Source organism: Desmodus rotundus, chromosome 7 (genome assembly GCF_022682495.2).
Source record: "Desmodus rotundus isolate HL8 chromosome 7, HLdesRot8A.1, whole genome shotgun sequence".
Lineage (NCBI taxonomy): Eukaryota > Metazoa > Chordata > Mammalia > Chiroptera > Phyllostomidae > Desmodus > Desmodus rotundus.
This window is the reverse complement of record NC_071393.1, coordinates 10,050,023-10,073,499: the sequence shown is the minus strand read 5'-3', so window position 1 is coordinate 10,073,499 and position 23,477 is coordinate 10,050,023. Positions and strand designations below refer to the sequence as shown.

Genomic DNA, 23,477 nt, shown 5'->3' with positions numbered 1-23,477 from the left:
GGGACCACACAGTGAATGTGTTACACGCCTGCAGGTCCCACCTGCCCAGCCTCCCTGTGTGTCCAGATCCTGGTGGCCCTGCCAGAACTGGGAGCAGGTCTCCTCTGGCTCATTAGGGGCATATGGTGACCCCTACCTACAGGGGAGGTTCTGGGCAGGAGCCCTTGGACGTCAGCACTCCCCCTCACACCACCCCACTTCCTCTGCTCACACCAGTAATCCTGCCTGGGCAGCTCAGCTGCAAGTGGGCAGCTCCCCTGTTTGCTGCATCTGCTCTGGTTGTCTGGGAGATGAGTTCCCAGGTTACCGGCCCAGATTAGGAACTGGGTGGAGCAAAGTGGAACAGATGAGCTCATGGACAACACTGTTGCTGTTTACGTAGTGAACCTTAGTAACCAGCCAGAGCGAGACTGGCCTGAATCTTGCACTTCCCGAATTCAGGCACCATGGACAGAGGGAGTCCCGGAGGATCTTGTATAGGCTAGGGGCTCAGACAGACCTGGCTTCAAATCCCAGCTCTGCATCCTATTTCCTGTGTGATCTTGGACGGTTGGCTTCCCTTCTCTGATTTCCCCATTTTTTCCCACTGAAGCGATACCACCCACCTTCTGGACTTGACAGGTTAAGTGACAAACAGATGAAGGGATGTGGTAGAGTTACAATTGCTAGATGAACAGACACATGACAGAGGACATCAGAGAACAAGGACAGTGCCTGGTGACAAGCTGAGGGGAGTCTGGGTTTCCTTGGGGACGGGTGTGTGTTGGTGCTGATACAGCCGTGGGGGCAGAGGGCAGTTTGCAGGGGAGATCATGGGTTCTGCTTTGCATGTGTGGAATGTGGGAAGCCCTTGGGTGGAAATGTCTAGGAGGTATCTGGGGCCCGGAGAACTGACCTGGACTGGAAAGAGGAGCTGGCTGTGCTAGCTGGGAGATGGCTGCCGGAGCTGTGGAATGGGTGTGATGGTCCTGGGGGCTTCAGACGGGCCCCAAGCACCACTGCATCTATGGGGTGGGCCCAGAAGAGACAAAGGGAGAGATGGGGGGACTTGTCCAGGTCACAGGAGGAGTTACTGGTTGAGCTGGATTGGAATTCAGGCATCGCTTTAGAGGTGTCTGGGAGACGCTGCCGAACCCACCATCCCTCTCTGTCTATCTCTGTCACTGTTTCTCTCTGTTTTTGTTCTTCGTGAAAGGAATAGAGTCAGCCAAATTTAAGGGGGAAAGGAGGTGGGATAGCTCATATAGCTGAAAGGAACACTAAGCCCTGGACCCCGGGAAGGACAGGAAGGAAGCTGCTCTGGGGGTCAGGGAGCGAGGAAAGTGGACACCTCTTCAGGGTACCATCACTGGGATGAATCAACTCTAGCCGCGTCCCAGCCTCCAGTCTGTCTGCTGAAGGTTCTCCTTCCTATGTGAGAGGCCCTGATTGGCTTGGCGTGGACCAGGTGCCACTGCCGGCGGAGGAGGGACAGGGCCCTTGCGTGGAAATTCCCAGTGAAACTGCACAAGATGATGGGGACACCCCAAAGAGCTGCAGGGGGTGGGTGTTCTGACCGGAGGAAAGGGACACAGATGCTACCAGGTGAAAGCCACAGGTGTGCACCCCCCAGGCCTGCACAGGGCTCTCTGGAGCTTCTAAAACTGGTTGAAAGGCATTCCCTGGGGGAGGTAAGACTGGAGCATGAATGAATGTGATTGGGCAACCTGATTAATTCATCGCTACTCACTCATACCTGGCAGGGTCCCCAGGCGATGCAACAGAAGGCAGAGCGGATGGGAGGAGGAAGAGTAAAACAGGACCTTACCGTTCAGACTGATTAGGGACGAGGGCGGGGTCGGGGGAGGTAGGTCCACACTGCCAAAGTGCTTTTTCTATGCCAGGAATGGCTCTGTATCTTAACTTGTCTATTCCTGGCCGCAAATCTGCTCGGCACTCCATCATCACCCCTGTGTTGTTGCCAAGGACCCTGAGGCCCATCGCGGTTAGGGAATTAGCCCAGGGCCACCCAGCTAGTAAATGATGGAGGAGGTTTCAAACCGGGGCTGTCCAGCTCCAGGGCCTGTGCCCAACCATGCCCTACGCAGCTCCACAAATGCCGTGTTTTGGAAGGGGACTGCAGTTCGCATCGAGTCATACATTACATCGAGTGTCCCTTATGAAAATCTAATCTTAGATTTTTAAAAATATATATTTTATTTATTTATTCTTGGATAGAGGGGAAAGGAGAGAAAAGAGAGTGAGAGAAACGTCAATGTGCGGTTGCCTCTTGCATGCTCCCCACTGGGGACCTGGTCTGCAACCCAGGCTTGTGCCCTGACTGGGAATCGAACCAGTGACCCTTTGGTTCACAGGCCGACACTTAATCACAGAGCCACACCAGCCAGGGCTAATCTTAGATTTAATGACTAGGTTGACTTTTCTCATCTTAAAGGCAAATACAGTCTATGCAGAATATTTGAAAAACCCAAAAATGCACAAAGGGAAAAAAAAATAGTGGCACCTTAAAACAACTAAACTATCAATGCAAATTTATATTTCTTTTACATGGGTGGGGGGAGCCCTTGGACGTCAGCACTCCCCCTCACATCACCCCACCTCCACGGCTCACACCATTAATCCTGCCCGGGCAGCTCAGCTGCTACATATTAGTTTTGGAGGCCAGCTCTTCCCAGGTGACAGCCCGTCATATTCAGGCACAGGACAGTGAGAGCCTGCACACTTTTCCCCACTGTGTGGATGACCCACTATCTGTCCACTAGTCCCCTGTGGTTGGGTCATTGTGTCATTGCCAGGGATCCCTGAATATAGACCCAGAGACGCTGCCGGTGGGCTAGTCAGATCCCTCCTTACTGTTCCTGCACCTGCCATCCTGGCTTCTGGGTGCTCTTGTTTCCAGGGCTTTGCACCTGGGGCTCGTGGTTGCCCTGGGGCTTCTGGAGCCACTTGGCTCACAGGGTTGAAGAGCTTGGAGTTTCCATCCTCAGGGGGGAGTTTATATCCCCCACTTCCCTTCCTAGGGCAGATCTTAGCCCACAAGTGTTGGCGTGGGGGTACCCAAGCCCAGCTCCCTTGCCTCGGAATAACCTCTGATCCACTCTAGCTTCCTTTCTGGCGATGATGCCCAGTAGCATAAAGCAAAAGGGTGTCATACCACTTTCAAGGACAGATCACAAAAGTCATGTTGGGCCTCTCCCTCATGCTCTCCCTTGGATCACTTGCTTGGTGGATGGGGGTGCAGGGAAGCCAGCTGCCCGGTCATGAGGACACCCAAGCAGCCCTTGGGAGAGGCCTCCAGCCAACAGCCACAAGAGTGAGGTTAGAAGCGAGCCCCCAGGCCCCTGCAGTCACACCTTCAGACCAGAGCAGCTCCGGCTGGCCTCTTCACTGGACTTAAAGAGACACCAGCCAGAGCTGCCCCGCTAAGCCTCAGCGGAATTCCCGAACCTTAGAAACTGTGCAATCATAGCTGTTCCTCGATATAGCAAACACATCACTATCATTAGCTCAGATATTGCTGTATTTATTGTTAGCCCCTCGATTTTAGGCACATCCATTATGCAACAAGAGCTACCAGCTGTATCTTCCTCACCAGACTCATCCGTTTGTCTAACCCAGCATGTCCCCAAATTATTTGGTGGCAGAACCCAGCCCGCTCCCTTTCCTTTTGATAGAACTCACTTCGGGAGCTGCTGATCTAACGTGACATCTTGGACACACCCAGAGATTCTCAATATCTGTCACTTCTGTGGAGATCTTCCTGTCTCCTGACAACCGTGTCTGCGCTGGCTTAGATCTGAGGTCCGTGAGGGCATGTGTGTCTGAGCCCGTGCCCGCGCAGCTGTTGGCAGGAAGCCCTGCCATCCTATCTGCTGTGGATTCTATCCGTTGTCACTGTCAGAACCTGAACGAGCCAGGCTGTCACGCAGCTCTGATGGAACACAGGCAGGCAGAGGAGAAATGAAATCGTCCCATGGTATCAGGTCACTAGGCAACGCTTCCAAGACAGCTGGTCCTCGCCTTCCCTCTGCCCTCGCCTCTGGATGGTGATAATAACTAAGCAATAGTCTGCTTTAGTTTACAAACTCTTGCGCTCATCTTCCCAGCCACCCTCTGGGGGAATATTCAGGGTGGCGATGAATTGTTCCCATTTTACAGATGAAGAAACTGAGGCTCTGAGTGAGGATTAAGGGTTTGTTTGTTTGTTTAAGGCATATATCTACTGAACCCATGATTTAGTCTCTCTGCCATCAACTCTTGATCTTCCTCCCATCACCGCCCCCCGCCCCCACGACTCTCAGGTTAGCAAACAGTGGTCTGGAACCGGTCTGCTCCGGTTTGGAAATGGCTCAGCTACTCACGGCTGTGGCACCTTCAACACATTTCTGGACCATTGCGAGCTGGCTGCAGATTAAATGGGAAAATGGTCATGAAGAGCGTAGACAGTGCCTTGAAGCTAATAAACATTTAATAATGTCATTATTGTTAATACTCACCCTCCGGGTTTCGGCTTCGACATCATGTCTTCCTGGAAGCTATCAGTAACTGCTGTGGCTCCAACCAGGCTGGGCCCAAGCCACCTCTGGGCTCTTCCGTGCAACTCCTATCCCAGCGCCCAGGTCTCCTGTGGTGTCTGCCCTTGGCTGCAGATTAGAATCCCCTGGGGAGCTTTTAAAAAAATCCATTATTGCCCTGGTCTGGTGGCTCAGTTGGCTGGAGCATCATCCTGTACCCAAAAGGCTGTGGGTTCGATCCCTGGTCGGGGTGCGTATGGGAAACAGCTGATCAATGTTTCTCTCTCTCTCTCTCTCTCCCTGCTTTCTCCCTCCCTAAAAGCAATAAGCATATCCTCAGGTGAGGATTAAATATATATACACTATTTGGAAGTATTTCTAGAGCCTAACTAGACATTTCCCCCACCCTTACCTTCCCCTTGAGCCAGTGAGGGGCTGGGGGCTGGGTGTCTGGGCCCCAGCCAGGAGGGCACCTCACCACCTCCATTTGGGACCTGAGGAGTGAGGGGGCAGGGCGTGAGCTCAGCCAAGCAGCATGGCCCAGGGCATTTGCAAGTCCCCAGGGAGAAAATGCTGCAGCCTGCCACCCGCCAGCCATGGGAGCCATACCACTGAACTGGTGCCCCGCATGGGCACTCAGTCGATACACATTGAGTTGCTGGATTGGGGGGCTGGCCGTGGAGTCTCCTCCCTGAATCTCAGTTGTCCTTGGAGAATGGCCATGGCAATGCTGTTCCATGTGGCTGCCCTTCCCTTCCCCACCAGGTAGCCCACGTCTGCTCACACCCCAGGCCCTGGGAGCTGGGGTTCGGTGGGTTGGCCTCCCTGCACATGGGCTGACTCTGCAAGCCCTCAGCAAATCGAGCAGAGCCCACAGCAGCCCTTGAGCATCCCCCCTTCCACCAACCCCCTGGCCCAGGACATTGGGAGGAAGAAGAGCCCCTGCAGCCCCACACCCTGCCAGCTCCAGGTGTTGGCTTATTTAAGAGACAGTATTGATTTTCACATTATAATGCACAGCTCGTGAGGTATCAAGAGGAGGGGGTGGAGGAGAAGCCAGCCACTGATTCCCGGAATTTATTTCGAGACACATTAATTTGTTTCTTCCCTTCAAGGTCAAATCAAGCCATCTCCATATATCACCACTGGCAGCCGCTGGCTGGCAGGCAGTTGGGAGGAGGGGGAGGGGGGCTGCCAATAAGACTTTCCTGCATGCTGGTCAAGGGAGTGGGCGAGGAAGCAGGCTCTGCATTCCCCGTCTCGGCCTCACCATCGAGGTGAGAGCCCGGGAGCCGTGTCCCTCTGTGCTTTCACTGGAGACCTCCTGGGAAGGGCCGGACCATCAATTCTGATGACAAAGCTTGTGTCTTTAAGCTGGAAGCTCTCCAAACTTCAGTGTGCTGGGTTTCTGGGGCTTAAGATCGTGCCTTTGGCTTAATTTCCCAGGTGACTCACACTCAGCATTCATTCATTCATCCATTCATTCAATAAATATTTACTACGTGGTGCACTAAACATCGCCCTTAGCATGGAAGACATAGGGGTGGACAAGATAGAGAAAGAAAGCCCCTTCCCCTTTGGAGCTCACATTCTAGGGCGTATCTATGGACGTGACGTGTGTTGAGGGCAGCTGAGACTTTAACACGCAAGTGTGTGTGCAGCCAAGCCAGCACAACCCCCAGAAGTACTTCAGGGTCATCACGGAAGTTCAATGTATTTCATAGTGATCAGATCTTGGGCAGTGGAGCTTGAGGGAAACCTGAGGAAATTGTGATCAGAAGGAGGTGGCCAGGCGAAGAGCCGGGGGCAGAGCGTTGGTGACCAAAGGAATGGAAAGTGCAAAGGCCCTGGGGTGAGTGTTGGAGGGAGAGAAAGGAGGCCTGGGTGTAATGAACAACAGCAGGAGCCACGGGAGGTGGGAGGTGACAGGGCTGGATCACGCAGGACTTGGAAGGCAATGGAAAGAAGTTTGGATTTAATTTGTTCAGTGCATTCATCCACGCATCCACTGAATGCAGAAGGCCTTCTATGTTCCAGGAACTGTGTTGGGAGTGGGAGAGACGGTGGAGGCCAATGAGACATGGTCTCTGCCTTTGAGAGATCTGTAGTCTACCAGGCAACGGTCCAGCTCTCTGGTGCAGCCTCGCTCTCTTGAGATATTTAAATAAAACTGTTGCACCCTCCATCCTGCGCCCTGGCCACAAGATCAGTGATGTCTCAGGAGCTGCTTTCCCATGGTCCCTTCTCCCTTCAGGTCCCTGCCCATGGAGAAGTCTCCTCCCCATTCTTGTTGCTCTGGGTTGTCCCCAGACCGCACAGACAGAGCGTCCATGGGTGCACAAGACTTCCCTCCAGTTTGGGCTGGCAGATGAGTTCCATATCACAGTGCAGAGTTGAAAATTGACTATTGTGCAGCCTGTTTTAGGTCCTCCCTGGTCACCTCTTGGTACAGGTCAGCTCCCACCACCCCCTAGCCCTAGAGACCCTGCTGGGGCAAATCCGTGTGGCCCTCCACGCCCTTGGCCTTGGCACTGCTGATGGGGAGGCTCCAGTCTCTCTACTCGAGCTCTCACCATTCAGTGGCCCGAAACTGGTGACCTAACAGCTTTGTTTTCTTCCTCCTCTCACCAGGCTCTCAGAGCCTAAAGAAACTGTAACCCAACACCCAGCACAGTGCCTTGTACATGGTAGGTGCAGAGTAACTATTTGTTGAACATACATCAAGGCAGTATTTACCGGAAAGGGGGCCAGGCCCGAGGTGGGGCAGCCTGGGGCCAGCTGGGTAGTGTGGAACCAGGAGGTCGACTGAGTCTGGGGCTCGTGCTGCCTGTCACTGCTCAGCCAAAAAGCAGAGACAGGAATTGGATTATAATTGTGTTTTTATTAGTATCAGATGCCGGTGACCTGAGGAGGTGGCAGGTAAAAACCCCAAATGCACCTTCCCGTAAGCTTGTCAGGAGCAAGTTTCTCTAGGGGAAGCGTCGGAAGGGAATGTGGAAAGGAGCGCAGGGGCCTGGAGAGAGGCGGTCCTGGGATTGGAGCCCTTGCGGGTTTCGGTCTTGATGAACGTCTTCATCACTGCTTTCTGGAACTGGACGGTCATCGTTCTGAGGAGGACCTCAAAGCCTTCAAGTGGTGGTCTGGTTTGCGTCATCCCAGTGTTTCCGGGAGTTTCTGGAATGCAGTCGGTCAGCCTCTGCATTCATGGTGACCGGGCCTGGTGACCGGGCATGTGGGTTCAGGACTGGGCTAAAAGTCCCTTTGTTCATTCCTGGTTAACTGCTAACTGTCACAAAATCTCGGCCAGCATATACGGTTGAACATATACATTTGATTGATTGGTTACACAGTCTGTTAGCAATCATCGAAGGCTGTAATGGAGAGAAAACACAGCTGGCCTTGTGAAGGGTTTTAGCTCTTTTCCCGGGATCATTGTGTGGGGGTCTTGACTTTGCAGGAAAGATTTCACAGCACAGAGTCCCGGTGACTTTGAGAGTAAGCTTACTAATGCTGGGGACAGGGAAACAAGGAGGGCTTGGAGAGAAGCAGCAGCAGAGAGAGCTTGTGTGGGGCCGTTCCTGGGACGGAAGGGAGCCCAGATGGGGCTGCCGTCAGCTCCCTGGAGAGTCTGAGAACATGGGGCCTTGGAAACAAGTCCGGGGGGTGAGCCTGGGATGAGCTCCCGCTGCCCATTGCTCCCTGGTTGCAAGTCTCGTGGGATCCCTTAGAGTTTAGGAGAAAGAAAATTCACTCAAAAAGGAGATTTGAGGGAGCGTGCCCCAAGGAGGGTGTGTGCTGGGTCCTTGTCTGGTGGTGGGAGAGTGTGTTATCTGCTTTCCAAAGGTGGAGATATCAGGGGAGCCCTCAAGGGAGATCTCAGTAGACTATTCATAGGCAGGGGTCCTGCCTGGTTTAGCTGCTTTTCTGGGCCTGGAGCTGTAATACTTCTGAGGCCTGGATGTCATCTCCAGGGCAGGAAAGGTCAGGGAAGGGTCCAACCTCCTGGCCAGGAGGAAGAGAACAGTATGTTCGAAGTTTCACAAGAGAGGGCTTGTCTGCTTGGAAGAACGGAGGGACGTGAGGTGGGGCTGGTCGGTGAGGGTGGGGGCGTAGGGCAGGGCGGAGAGGTAACCTGAGGACAGATCTATAATGCTTTGTAAGTCACGCATGGAAGCTTGCACTCAGTCCTTTGAACAATGTGGGAACATGAAAGGGTTTTAACAGGGACATACCTTCCACCTTGGCTCATATGTTTTCTTCTGCCTGGGAGGAGCCTCCCCACCCCACCCCTGTTTGCTCAGGTCCTTCAACCTGACAGGAGTAACCCCTCCTCTGTAAGCCGTCTCTGTCCCTGCCCCCACCCCCTGCAAAGCCCCAACTGGAAATACCACCTCTCTTCTCTTCCCACAAGTTGGCTGGACTCAGGTAAGGCACACGTACATGGTGCTTTGTTGGGAGAAAGCAGACAGGGTGATTAATGGTTAGTAGTGATGGTCCTGGGGACGGACTGCCTGGGCTGAGGCTCACCTGGCCTGTGATTTGGGGCAGCACCCTTAACCCTTCCTTGCCTGTTTCCTTCTCTGTCAAATAGCGAGAAGAGTTGAGCCTACCGCATAGACTTTTAGGGTGGCTGAGTCTATCACACACATAAAGCCCTCAGTACGGTGTCTGGCACACAGAGAGGACTGCTTGAGCCCCTGGCATTCTCTTGTCTGCCTGCCTCTGGCCTGTGAGGGGGGAGTGTGGCTCATTGGCCACCAAATCCTTGGCTCCTAGCATAGGACCTAGCAGAGTAGGTGCTCAGGAAATAGTCACTGACTTCTGCTGCTTTGGGGGGGGGGGGGGGGGGGGGTTGGGGGTGCTCTTCAAAAGCAGCCCAGCAGCTCCTCACTAAGTCTTCCAAAAGCAAACATCTAGGTTCGCATTCTGCTCTCACCGTGTGACTTGTCCAGGCCACCCCGCTTCTCTCTCGGCCTCAGTTTCTTCACTGTAAAATCAGTATCTCCTTCTTAGGGTGTTGTGAGATTAAATGGGATTGGCTCCAGGGATGGAGCATGTGACCTAGGCCCAGCCAATCAAAGTATGGATTTCATGATCTGTAGCTCAAAATGGTCACGTGACCCAAGCTGGTCCAGTAAGAATGATTCTAGGGACTATGCCCAAAGCTCTGGGAAAAGACAGGCTTTTGCCCCTGGGGGCTGGAATGTGCAGGGGCGTGGGTGGGGCTGTAGCGACTGCAGTCATCTTGTGACCACACCAGAGGATGTGGCGGTGTGCGGGGTGAGCAGCAGGGGAGGCAGGGGACCACAGGGAGGTAGGGAATGGAGCCAGCACCTCAGGGCCGAGAGATGGAGAGAAACTGAGTTCTGCAGACATCCTCGGACGCCAGGCGGAAGCTTATATCCTGGGCTTCGCAGCCAGGTGCACCAGTAACTACCCCCTTTTGCTTAAATCAGTTTGAGTTGGGTTTCCTGAGCCCTGAGCGCAGCCCTGTGCCCCAGGCAGCCCCAGTCTGCGGCATTCTCTGCACCGGCGACGCCCCCCACGGGCGCTAAGCCCCTTCCCTCCGTCCTGCTGGAATCTTGTTTTGTTCAGGCAGTGTTCCTGGCTTCGGAGGGTAAATCAATATTGACCTAAGCCCACCACAGCCGCTCCTTTCCCTTTTCCCAGCGATTGGCTTCAGGATAGATGACCCTGCTGTCTGTTTTTGAATTTTATTTCTTTATTTATTAATGACAGATTTTTATCTCATCGTTTCTGTGGGTCATGTCTGGGCACTGACTAGTCAGGTCAGATGTTTCATCACGTGGAAATCAAAATGTCAGCTGAGCTACCCACAAACCCATTCGAGGCTCCTCTGCCCAGCGTCCCAGTTACTGGCAGGATCAGTTGCTTATATGACCCAGTTTTGATCAATGAGGCAAAATCAGTCTGCTGAGAGCTCCTGGAAGAGATCTCGAACTGATCAAAGACGAGAAGACCCTCTCACCCCCGTACATTGTTGCACGTGGATGAGGTGCTCGGAGCTGCTGCAACCACCTTGCTAACATGAGGAGAGGCTTGGCAGAAATGGCAGAGACGGCAGAGGAAAAAGAGGGAACGACTTCATGATTTTGGTGGCATCACCGCTGAAAAAATAACTGTGAAATCACATATCCAGACATCTTGTAAAGTTGGACAATACATGTTTATGTCATTTCAGTCTCTCTCCGTTGGGGGTTATTGCTGCCACCACAAGCATTCTCCATGGCTATTGGAAAATCTAAGTGGTGTAGCATTTAATTCCTCAATCGAAAGAAGCACACGAGGCTAAGAACATCAGCTCCTTTATTATTATTATTATTATTATTATTTACTGTTATTTTTTCCTAAAGAACAGCACAATTCAAATAACAACGACACACGTCCCACCCGCAGACACACAATGCCACTAGCCTGCCTGCCAGGCTGCCTGGCCTTTGCTTGGTTCCTGGTGGAGCCGTCTGGAGAAAGCCCCTCTGTACAACCCCTGTGACAATATAAAAGGGGCACAAGAAAGGGGGACGCTGGCCAGAGGGTAGACTGAGGGGCTTCCAGCATCCTCAGGGACGCTCAGCTTGGGAACATGCTAGGGTTGCCTGGGCGGCAGGCAGAAGGCACTCTTTGTTTTCATGTGAATCTTGGATAAATCCCATCGGGGGAGGTAAGACCTGTCTATCACCCTTTGCAGGCCAGGGCTGCAGAAACAGTGAGGTGAGCCCATGGGTGCCGTGGACCAACGGGGGAGGGCAGGCACAGACATCGGGAGCCCAGAAAAGGAATCTGGGTGATGGGAGGTCCCCAGAGAAGAGCAACCCTTCCATCAGTTGCAAGGTAAGATACAGCGTGAAACGTTATGTCCTCTTTTATAAGCTTTGCGACTATTGAATGGACAACTTTTTTACCAAATAGAAAAGGTAAAGAAAGAAAAACTCCCAGCATTTTGGCCTAATGCAACTGAGCATGAGTTGCCCATTGCACCCTCTGGTGTAAGAACCTACTACTACACTACGGAGGGACTGGCCGAGTTACCCTGACCCCCAATATTTGAGTCACACTATGTCTATGAGTTCAGCTAAAGCGATGTATAATGTACCCTGGAATCAGAGAAGCCTGGGGGGGGTTTGGGGGAGGTGACAAGGATGGGCCAAGACTGAGGTCTCAAGTGCAGGTGACTTCCTGGCTCTCTTGGGGAAGCTCATTGTTGAAGTTGCTTTCTCCAAATGGTGAGTAAGGGGGGACCTGGGGGGCTTCGATGATCAGCAGACCCTCTGGGGAAAGCGAGGCAAATACTGTCGCCGGGTCCACCTCTGCAGGAAGCCTAGGAGAAGCACAAGATTTTATTGATTTGTTACTTCAATACCACCTAAACATTGTTCTATTCCTTTGAAAGAAAATATTTTTTTATACACTAATTGTTTTAAAAGACTTCATTTACTTTTCAAGAGGGGAGGGGAGGGAGACAGGGAGAGAAACATCAATGTGTGGTTGCCTCTTGTGCACCCCCCACCGGGGACCTGGCCCACAACCCAGGCATGTGCCCTGACTGGGAGTCGAACCAGCAACCCTTCGGTTCACAGGCCAGCACTCAACCCACTGAGCCACACCAGCCAGGGCTGAAAGAAAATATTTTTGATAAGAGCTTAGGCTTTGGGTGTATCCAGTGCTGGGTGTAAACCCTAGCTCCTCCCCTTTCTAGCTCAGGTGTGGTCCTGGGAAGGTCTCTCAACTGCTCTGAGCTTGTCTCCTCTTCTGCAAAGTGGAGGTCATAACAGTGAACTTGCACAGCTTTAGAGCCCTCTGCAAAGAGTCCGAACGTGCTTTGCAAACGGGCACGTGCTACCCCAGCAGTAACTTACAGGGGAGCGGCGGCCCGCGGGTCTGATCCCAGGTTGAGGTCCCCACTTAACACCCACAGTTGACCAGCTGCTGGCAGAAATGGCCACCACGGCACCCCTTTATAGAGCAGAGCCTAAGTACAGAGTGACTCACAGCAGGTGACACATTTGCACTTGACGGGTGCATGACTGGTGGAATTAATGGTGACATAGGTGAGTCAGCAGTTTAAGGGGGTCAGGCTGGCTGCACAGCTGGACTTCAGATGCCAACATGCTCTGTGAGGCTTAGAACAAGCCGCGATTTGGGGTGCATGTGAAGCATTTTGCAGTAGGTGACAATTGTCTTGTTCCCAAAGCACATTTAAGGGCATCACCTACTTCGAGCTTTACCACCGGCCAAGAATGGTTCATAAGTAGGAACTGATATGCCGGTTGCGTACAGTATTTAACAGAGACTTGGGGAAGTTGAATGGCAGCTCCGTGAGGGAGTGAGCAAGCTTCAGAGACGGGGTTCCTGAACCCACCCAACTCTGGCTCCAGTTCTGAGGCTGTTTTCGTGATTTTGGGGATGTTTGGGGCAAACGAGGCTATCGGGAACATCATTTCCTCAACAAGCTATCAGAGCTGTGAGGACAGTTCCCTGCGATGCCGTTATTAGTAGAAATAACGAAAACAAGGACCTCTGAGCACCCTCCATGTGCCAGACGCATCACCTGAACAGCTCGGTTGGTTGTTAACGATAATCCCACCAGGTGAGTTCCATTTCTGTCCCCAGTGTACAGACGGGGAGATCGAGGTCAGAGAGGTGATGCGCTTCACCCAAGGCCACACCGCTGCTCAGCAGCAGATGGGAATGGAATCGGAATCCTGGCCACTGGGCTCAGAGTAGGTGTGACGATGTACTGCCTCTCTGGCATCAGACTTTTGAAAAAAAGACCATGGTTGGGGTGGGGGGAAGAGGAAGCTAGAAGGTTCAATCACCATAGAGCTTCCTGGCCAGGTGGGCTCTGCCTGTCGGGAAAGCAGGACTACCGGTCTGGGTGAGAGAACCGAGGAGTGAGGGCAGCCCATCCATGGTCATGGGCAGGGCCCTTCCTGGAGGGGCTGGGGAGCGCTTTGCCGTGAACAGCAACCTGGAGCCCCCTGAGCCGCCTCTGCCCGGGCGATGCCTGCCAGATCGGAGCCACGGACATTCACAAGGGGCCTGCTGGGAAGGAGGGAAGAGAAAAAGGGAACTTGGGCAGCTGCCAAGTGGAGCTGCTGCAGCAGCCCAGACAAGGCCAAGTGTTTGGTCTGCCCCCTGGCCGCTGGGGATGGGCCAACTCTGTTTAACCATTTGCATGCCAACCCAATGGACACCTGGTGCCACGTGACCGGGTGGCCGTGGTCTAGAGTGGGCAGACCCAAGTGCACATTCTGGCTCTTTCTGTTTGTGTGGCTTTAAGCTAGTGGTCTCACCTCCATGAGCCTACTTCCTGCTGGGAAAGGGGGTCATAAAAGTATCTGCCTCTTAGGGACAGATACCTGAGAATTACATGCGTGCCATACAGGAAGTGCTCATGGGAAATGTTAGTGCCTACTTGTTGCTGTTGCAGTCCTGGGCCCTGCAGGTACACAGCTGGACGCCCGTGAATATTTTAGCACAAACGGAGGTATTGTTAAACAGAGAATGTCAGAGCCCGAAAGAATCTTCTTGAATGTCCAGGACAACGCTCTCATTTCACAGATGGAGAAACTGAGGCCGAGAGGTGGGAATAGACTTGGTCAAGGTCTCTGATGAGGTTGACCTGGTTTGCAGGTTTTGATGAGGTTGGTTCCCACAGCCTGAGCCCTGAGTGTATACCTGGTGCTAAATGCTTCATACATATCCTCTCATCCCCCGGCCCAGCCCGGCCCGCCCACGAGGAAGCACAGGAACGCAAGCTCCATTCCCAGCGGCCAAGACTCCCGGCACCCGGCGGTGAGATTAAAATATTAACAACAGGCAGCTGGACACTGACCCAACAGAACAAAGGGGTTCATGCCACCGTGATGGAGGAGGGCCCTGGGGACCCTTCAGTTGCCGGGATGTTGGGGAGCTTTGGAGGGTCCGGGACTGGGTCTGGCTGGCTGGCTGGCTAAGGAGGGCCCTTGGGGTGCTCAGGGCAAAGGCTCGGCCACCACTGTAACAACCAGCCCAGCTCAGCAGCTGGGCCCCAGCAGAATAGCAGCCCCGCCTCGCGCAGCTTTTCGCATTTCTATCTGGTCAAGTAACTCCCCGCAAGCTGTTTTGCCCGAGGCCTCAGAGATGGCGAAATCCACGAAAATGGCCATCTTTGTAAAATGATTAATCCGCCGACTTCTTTCCAGCTCGGGCCCTTTCACGGCCTCGCCCTGCCTGTGACTCCATCCGGAGACCTTATTTGAACCCTTGAAAGAAACCTCAGCTCCCTCCCTCTCCTTTTGCTCTTTCATTCCCCCCTTAGCAACGTCTGATCTTGGGGATGGCAGGCGAGCCAGCGCAAAGAGAAACAGCTTGGTGCTGGCCTTATCAGGAAGCATTCACAGCTTCTAGGAACCCGGAGGCAGCGGGCGGGTCAGGCACGGACAGAATCCCGACGCCTGAAGAAGCCTCGGAATCCACCTTATGCAATCTCTCCAGACGCTGGATGCCAGCTATCCTTGTCAGGGCTGGGGGTGAAGTTAAGCGTCAATAACAGCGACGATAATAATAATAACAAGCCACCGTTTGTGAGGAGCTGTTCTGGGCGGATCCATTTTCAATCAGTGTGTCTGCAAGGCTGGAAGGACCGTCCATCCCTCCTCTTACTGAGGAGGAAAGGGCATGAGCGCTGAGCCCAGAGTTCAGGGGTCAGTTTGGGGCTGTTCTAAATTCTAACTTCAAGGGCCTTGGGGATGTCCTTTGACCCGTGGGAGACTCAGTTTCCCCACAATACAGGGAGGGTAATGTCTCTTCTTCAAACAGAGGTGACATTTGGCCTCTGCAGACAAAGGCCAGATGTAACCATGACCGGACAAAGGCTTTGGAGCCAGAAGTGCACGTGGTAGGAAGATGCTGAGTAGAGAAAACGTGGGCCCCTGAAGCATTAGCGCCTTGCTGCCTCTTCCCCTGATACAGGCATCGCCAGTGGGGCCTCAGTGGGGCTCGGCCTCCGGGCTCAGCCTGGCGGTCTGCTGCGGCTCACAGCATTCCTTTGCTGTGATGTCTTTTCTCTTTTCAGGGTGAGGGTTCACTTCCTTGCCCCGGGGGGTGTCTCACAGGAGAGACACCCAAGAGGGGACAGACCCCAGATCTCAGGTCCCAGGCACCTCCCTGCCCTCCACCCCCAACCTGGAAATCCATGGGTCACTTACTGGATTTTCTTTGTGAAGTTCTTGGACACGATGCCACCTTCTTGCTGCTTCTCTTCGTGTTTGCCTGGAGGAGAGAGGAAGGCCGTGTGTCAGGAGGTGGTCCCCAGGACTCCCACTGTTGAGACTCAGGCTGGCACCCAAACGGGCCGTGTCCCTGACTCGTTGAGTGGCTTGGGGCTTGATCTAGCAACTCCGGTTGTCTGAGCCGCAGGTCCCTCCCCTGAGCCCACCTCCCAGGCTGTTGAGAAGCTCAAATAAGACAAGGGACAGGACAGGAGGCCTTGACCACAGCTGGTAGACAATTACGTGTTGGTCTTAGGAAATCGCAGAAACCGGACCATATGTTTCATTGTATCTTTTAAGTCTTGCATTTGATACCACTTACTCCCCCAAGCAGCCTGCAGGACCCTGTGCCTCGCATCCCAGATGTGGTGGCAGGGGAGCAGTGGGGCTGGTTGGCCCCCCAGCTGGCCTCGCCCCTCACAGGGCCCTTTCCCAGCTCCGAGGACGTTTCTTCCTCCCTCGGTTACCAATGTGGAAACTGAGGCCAAGTGCTGGGTCCAAGGTCACCCAGCAGGTGCGTGGCAGCCCTGGGCTCTGAACCAGCTCTCTCTGAATCCAAGCTAAGTGCTGGGTCCGATGCCTCTCTGCCTGTCCCAGCTTCCACTAAGTTCTCTGAGTCAGAGTACCTGCACCAGGTACGAGAGACTCTCCTGGAAACCGCACTCCCTCCAGTCTGCTGACAGGAAGTGCCCAGCCTCTCCACAGGGGCCTCTCCTTGAGAAAGGCACCGGGACGTGAAACTCCGCTTGCCCCACCTCCTACAGGCTGCGGGGGCGGTTTTTTCTTTTCTTTTCTATCCTTAGGAAGGAAAAAGATGAAATTTTAGGAGGCCTGGGCTGCAAATGGCTATCACATTGCAATTTATATAAGAAATTCTGAGCCTCTTGGCCCTTCCCCATTCTTATTTTTTTAATGGAGAGAGAGTCTCTAATTTCTCCCTGAACAAAGAATTAGTGCCCAGCGAAGCCATTCACGACATTTGTGGGCCCACATGCCGGGGCCAGGGACCCTCATTTACACAGGGGCCCGCTTCTGAGGGGCTTAGGAGTGGACTGTAAGTGACCTCAAGGGACACAGTGTTTTGCCTAGAGGCAGATTTTAAAAACTGACAATTTATAGGTGATTACATGATTACTTGCTTTTTAATTATTTCTTACTATCCCTTTCTTAATTTCTTTTTCCTGATTACAACATAATGCGTGTGAATGTTAGAAAATGTAGAAAAGAAAGAAAAAGATCAGTTAAAACCACCCAGAATCCCAGACTTGCATATGTTCCAGACTTTTTTTCCCTGTTACTTAGAAATGCAGAAATGTTACATAGTATAGCTGTATATCGTATCTTTCATCAAATGAGAGCAGAGTGAGTATACAACGCACTTGAAACTTGTTTTCATGTCTTGCTAACACATTAGTATCATTTTTCTGTATCATGGCAAATATTCTTCAACATGATTTCTAACGGCAGCACGGTGCCCGCTACGGGGACGCACAAGGTCACGTCACTAGTCCGCGGCTTTTGGGCTCTGAGACAGACAGTTCCTGAGCCTGGAAAGAATCTCACTGCACTGAGCATTCTTACAGCTAGGTTTTCATCCGTACTGCTACGTCACCCCCAGGAAAGGCCACCTCCATTTGTCTCTTCCACCAGCTGGGCAGAAAGGGGCACGTTTACGGGAAACCATTCAGAAGCTGCAGTGTTGGGCTCACCCGCACATGCTATTCTGCGAATGTGCTGATGCCCCGAGAGTGTATTCTGACCTGCCAAGTCGTGACCGCCAACCGCCCAGTGCCCGGGCGGGTGGCCAGAGGTGGCGCACTATCTGTCCCCTGGTACCCACCCCAAAGCCTGGGCCTCGGGAGCCTGCCTCCCCTGGGGACGGGCCAGTGCCTGTGACTCAGTCCTTTCGCACACGTGGTGTCCTGGGGACAACAAGGGAGGAGGACGAGGAGGATGAGAAGAATGATAGCAAACTCATAAGCACATGTTGGTGTCAGCCGCTGTTCCAGACAACTCGTGTTTATCACAATAATCTTCGAGAGCAAGCACTTTTATTATTGCTAGCTTGTGGACAGGGACCAGAAGTTCAGAGAGGTTCAGTGATGTGCCCAAGGTTGCACAGCGTGGGAGAGCAGGAGCCAGGGTTCAAAGGCAGCTTTGTGGGCTTCAGACCTGCCTCTCTGCTCTGACATCTGCTGGCATATCGCTGCTTTCCTCGCAGCAGCCTCCGTTTATTGTTCTCTAAAGTGGGGGTGACAACAGCACCCTAATTACTGGGTTGCCAGTGAGGAGCGAGTGAGAGTGAGTCACAGAGCTGTCTTGTGTGTTGTGCGAAGGTAAACGCCTGTGGTTTGTTTTGATGTTTGGGGGCAGGACTGCCCCTCAGAAGCTAACCCTCCCTGCCCGGGCCCTGAAAGGAAGGTATTGGGGTTCAAGGAGAGGCCCTCTGAGCAGGGCCAGCCCCTAGACTTCCGTGGAGGGGGGTTCTGGGGAGGGGGCCGCTCTGGCTGAAGGAAGGTGTTAGGAGTTGCATCTTGAAGTTTAATTTGCATGTCATTTGAATATCTATTGGGGGCAGTTGAAGGCTTGTGAGTGATTTTTAATCTCATATTTTGCTTTCCTGTTTATATTTTCTATGTGGAAATATTTGATTTTTGTAAACAGAGAAAAGTAATTATTATGATTAAAAATGGGAAAAGAGAGAGAGAGAGAGAAGTCACTGAAAGCCAGGAAGCTGGCAGCTGCCAGTCACCTCTGAACAAGCCTCAGAGGGCTGTGGGCGCCGGCGCTTCGGGGAAGGCACGGCCCAGCGAAGGAAAGAAGGTCCTGTCACCAGGGCAGGCAGAGGCTCTGGGATTAAGGAGATGGGGCCAGCCTAAGGTCTCGGGGCTTTCCAGTGCCTTCCTTGGCCAGGGCCTGTCCCAGTGGCCCAAGACGGGAACATTTCTTGGCTGGTGGTGGCAGGGAGGGGGTGGGAGTGTGTGAGGCGTGATGGAAATCTCCTAGTTCAGCATCCTCCAAACGCTTCCCTGGCACCGGGCGCTTGTACGTACTCAGATAAGCCCAGGCCATGGCTCAGAGAGTCCCAGACACCATGGGCAAGCTCAGGCTCGGGTAAAGCCCACTATGAGGAGACCTGGCTTTCATTTGGTTTCACCTGGTATCTTCTAGAATGCTGGACTCCTCCCCGCCACATCCATTTCTTAGAGGCCTGCAACATCTTAAAGCTCACAGTTTGGCCAATACTGATCCAGTCCACCTGCTCCCAGGACCAGTAGTAGAGCCCAGGGCGAGAGGTGGGATTTGCCGAGGGCCACGCAGTCCAAAGCAGGTCCAGCTGCCCTGACTGGGGCTGTCTCCATAGGCCTGGCTTTGAATTTCAGACCTTGCTGTGGGGAAGCGGGTGATCTTGGGTGAGCTACACTCTCTGGGCCTCAGTTTGCTCATCTGTAGAATGGGTGTAACCAATCTGCCCGCATTTCCTTAGAACTCCGTGGGAGGAACCAGCGAGCCAGCTGCACAGGGATTGAGCACGGCGCCCGCACGGGTGCTTGGGGGAGAGCAGGCCAGTCATTGTGTGGTGCGGGCTCAGGGATTGGCTCTGACTTCTGACTTCCCTCGAGAGTTGCTTTTACATGGAGCCTCTGATACCGATCAGATTTGGTAAACCTCTTTTAAGAGAGTCTCTGTACGCACTCCCTGGGGACCTGGAGTCTGTCAGGCCGAGGGTGCTAAGTGCATGCGTGTGAGCATTTTACAACCCAAAAAGGGGCTCTGGCTCACTTTTTTCTCCCATTTGTCTGTCTTTGTCTCACTTAGGTTCCTCAGTGACCCCCATTTTACCATGACCCCCATGATGTGGAAGCTGAGGCTCCCTAACTCATTTAGAGCCCCTGGATTAGTAAGGTGCTTAGCAGGGATCTCAGCTTGGACCTGCCAGCCCCACTTGTTAAGAAGCACTGAGAAAGGAGGATGGGGAAAAGGCCCCCCACGCTGGACAGAGGTCTCCTGGAAGGGCCGTGGGGCATGGGGGGCAGCCCCCAACCTGGGGTGGAAAACTCTGGAACCGTAACTGAAACAGAGGGAGCGGTGGTAACTGACACCTTGTTTACGGAGGGCCAGGCGGGCACCGTCATTAGCTCCATTTTACAGACACTCTGCATTCATTATATATGGCCCACACATATTTAATCTCCCCTCTGGCCTTACGGGAGAGGTATCATTATGGTCCCCACTCTGCAGATGAGGAAACTGAGGCTCAGAGCGGTGAAAAGACCTTCTTGTTTATGTCCATCCAGAGAGTGAAGAGCGGAGCCAGGATTTGAACCCAGGTCTCAAAGACCATCTACCATTTATGATTTATCTGGGTCGCCCTGTGTGGCTGGCATTTTAACCACAGCATCAACTTCAATAACAACACTGACCCGTTGTGTTTCAGGTACTATACACAGGGTGCACACCTCACCTCATTTAATACAGTAATCCTTATGCCGTGTAGCCCGTTGGGCCCCAATTTCCAGATTAGGCAACAAAGCACAGAGAAGTTAAGACATTGGCTCATCCTTGGGTTAGTGGTGGAGCCAGTGTAGAACCCTGGCCTGGCTCCCCCCCTCCCCCCCCCATGCAGCTGAGAGCCCTGGCTGGCTCCCCTCCATCAGCGGGGGGCCCCAGCCTGTCTCCTGGCCCACCACACCCACCAGAACCTCTGAGGCTTATGATTCAGTCAGCCAGGCTTTGAAACTTCCCCAAACGCTTCCCTGCCAGGGTTCGTCCCTGCCCAGCCTGCGTCTGCAATGGCTTTTATTGATTTTCTGGCCTGCAGAGCCTGCTGGGGAACAGCTTTTTTTAATGGAGCTTTAATTGGGAGGGAAGCGACAGAAAGCTTCTCCTAATAGGGGCTGAGACTCCAGCCTCCTCTCTCCTGTTGCCCAGAGCATTCCCTCCCCGGCTGGGACCGGCAGTGACAAGGGCCTTGCGCCTGGAGCTGTGGGCAGGCCCGGACTCTTCTGCTGCTGACTCACAGTGTGACCTTGGGCGAATCCCGCAGGGGTCTCAGTCTCAGCTGCAAAATGGGACTAGACACCTCTGCTTTTCAGAGTAAGGGTTACTGGGGAGAAGGAGTATAAGCATTTATGCCCAGAACTTCACACCTAGTAGGTGCTTAAATGACCAATTCCCAAACAGCCTGGATCTGACTCTTCGGGTGGCCTTGGGAGAGTTACCTTCATCTCCCTGTGCCTCAGTTTCCTTGTGTGTAAAAAGAGGAGACCAGCAGGACCCACGTCCTCTGGTGGTATTCACCGAGATGCTACCAATAAGGCACTTAGTGTGGCATCAGCAGGCACTAAGCGCTCGGTCCAGGTTACCAATGAGCAAGGTTAAAATGACTAGGAAGCCTCGGTTTCTTTATCTGGGACGAGGGGAGCTTTCCCCTCGAAACCTATGCTGGTTATTACTACTGTCAACACAGCGTTAAACACGCCCTTCTGGACTATGTTGTGAGGCTGGGGTGCAACGAACCCCACTTCTCTGTCTCTGTTCCTTCTATGTCTATTTCACTTCTGTGTATGAAATCCTCTGTCGAAATACCCGGCGTGGTTTCCGCTTTCCTGCCTGTTCTGACCGACACAGTGCCCCGAGGCCCCGGCCCAGGCAGCTGGGCCAGGTGGAGGTCTCTCCTGGATGCCAGGAGGGGAGAGTTCTTCCCTAAAGATAACCTCCATGGGCTGCATTCCTGAGCCCTGAAGTCACCTGGGTCACAGCTTCCCCTCTAAGGAAAGTCCTACTGGCTATTCCCAGGGCTGGGGCCCACAACCTCCACCCCCTTCTCCCTCCCTCGGGATCCCCACTTACCAGACACTTCCACGTATCTGTCCTTGGTCTTCACCATCAGCTCCTCCGGCTTGAAGCTGTGCACGTTGACACACACTTTCCAGGGCTCCCCTGGGAAGGGTGGGGGGCTCCTGCTGTCAGCAGGTACCCCAAACCTGGACGTGGCAGTCGGCACTCGGGGCACTGTGCCCGGCCTCAGGGAGCCTGGCCAGGCCGAGGAGAGTCGAGGTAGGGCCCAGTCGGGCCAAGAGGCAGTCAAGTCGTCGGGGAAGGGGTCCATGCCAAAGCCGTCATCCAGCAGGCTGCGGGAGGAGAGGGGCGAGTCCCGGAAGGGGTCCCGGCGCAGGCGGCTGGGGTAGTGGCAGGAGAAGGGCAACTGGCCATCAGCCATGGCAGCTGCTTAGCCGGAGTGCACACGGAGGCTCGGAGAGAGGGGGCCACCTGCCCAAGCTCACACAGCAAGGTGATGTGGGTGGGCTAGGCTTCCAGGCTTCGAAAATCGCTGAACCATTCACTGCCAAGGGCGGAGGCGCGCACCAGACTGGGATCCAGGCCCCTAAAGACGCTCCAGCCACCAGAGGTGACCCCTGGCTGGTCCTGCAGAATCCCAGAGAGCCCCTGTCCGCACCGCCTCACCAGAGATCCGCCAGGCACTGCCTTCCCAGGCTGTCCAGGCTCGCAGCCAGGGCCACTGAAGTCTAGAGTGGAGCCAGGAGCTTAATAACCCCGGGGACGGGGGCCTAGAAACTTCTCCTGGCTTCTGGGCTGGGAACTGTATATATATTGCCGCTAGGGGCTGGAGGCGGGTTTTACGAGCGCCTCCTGTCACAGGAGTATTCGGAGGTGATGAACCAGCCCCGGAGAATCTGTGTGGGACCAGCTGGGCTCCCAAGGGGCTGGGAAGGGCCTCGGTGTCCAGTTCAGCCGGCCTCCCGGACAGTCTCCGCCCCCAGCCTCGCCCCGCCCCGCCCCGCCCCGCCCTCCCGCTCCCTGCCCCAGACCCCGCCCTCCGGAGCCGCGCACTTTAGACCCGGCTATTAATAACCCTCGGCCTGGCTGAAGGCTCAGGTCACCCTCTGCAAATACTTTCCCCAGAGTGGGCTGCATCCTGCCTCCCCCCAGGGACCTGCAGAGGGAACGAGAGATCCGGGAGCCCGGTGGATTTGAAGGCAGACGGCCCTGGGTTGCAGTCCCCACTACAAGCTCGCAGAGCTTCCTTCGGTGTCTGCTGGGGGGCAGTCACATTAGTCCCAGGCTTCTCTGAGCTGTGGGTTTTCCCACCTGTGGATCTCATAGCAGCCTGCTCGTGGAGGCGATGCTCCCCACGCACTTCGCAGACTGGCGCTCCCTCATTTTCAATGCTGAGTTCTCAATTGCACAGCGCTCGCTGGGTGCCAGGCCCGTTCTAAGCGCTTCCCAAATATGACCTGCTTCATCATCCCTTTTTCCAGACGAGGAGACTGCCGTGGGACGTGGTAACTAAGGGCAGCTTCTATCATTATGATGACTGTGAATCACGAAGCTGAGCAACAGATGCTGCACCCGCGCGGGGGTGGGGGGGCAAGGCTCCTTGAGCTTGGGTTCCAGGATGTGATCTGTCCCCGACAGGTGGGCAGTCTGAGGCATGCCATTGTCCCTCTGTGGGCTTCTGGGTCTCGGCCCTGCCTTCCTCGTGGGGTGGGGTGGGGGTGCTAAGGAATTCACTGAGTCATCGGCAGAGAAATCGTGTTGATGATAGAGCAGTGTTTGCATGAGGCAGTTTGCTAAAAATAATAACACGGAGAACAGCATCGGTCCCATCCTGTCCTGCTGCCTCCGGTGTGCCTGCCTGCCGTTGCGGGGAGCAGCTGCAGACATT

The 23,477-nt window shown here is 54.0% G+C and overlaps 1 protein-coding gene across 1 annotated transcript; it reads right to left on the bottom strand.

Annotated features, from left to right (window-relative positions):
- Positions 1–10,824: 10,824 nt before the first annotated feature.
- Positions 10,825–22,508, bottom strand: HSPB8 (heat shock protein family B (small) member 8). Its single transcript, XM_024567166.4, has 3 exons — positions 21,641–22,508; positions 15,725–15,788; positions 10,825–11,853 (listed from the first exon to the last, which is right to left on the bottom strand). Exons 1-3 carry the CDS (start codon positions 22,008–22,010, stop codon positions 11,694–11,696), a joined length of 594 nt encoding a protein of 197 aa, XP_024422934.1. The 5' UTR covers positions 22,011–22,508; the 3' UTR covers positions 10,825–11,693.
- Positions 22,509–23,477: the final 969 nt, after the last annotated feature.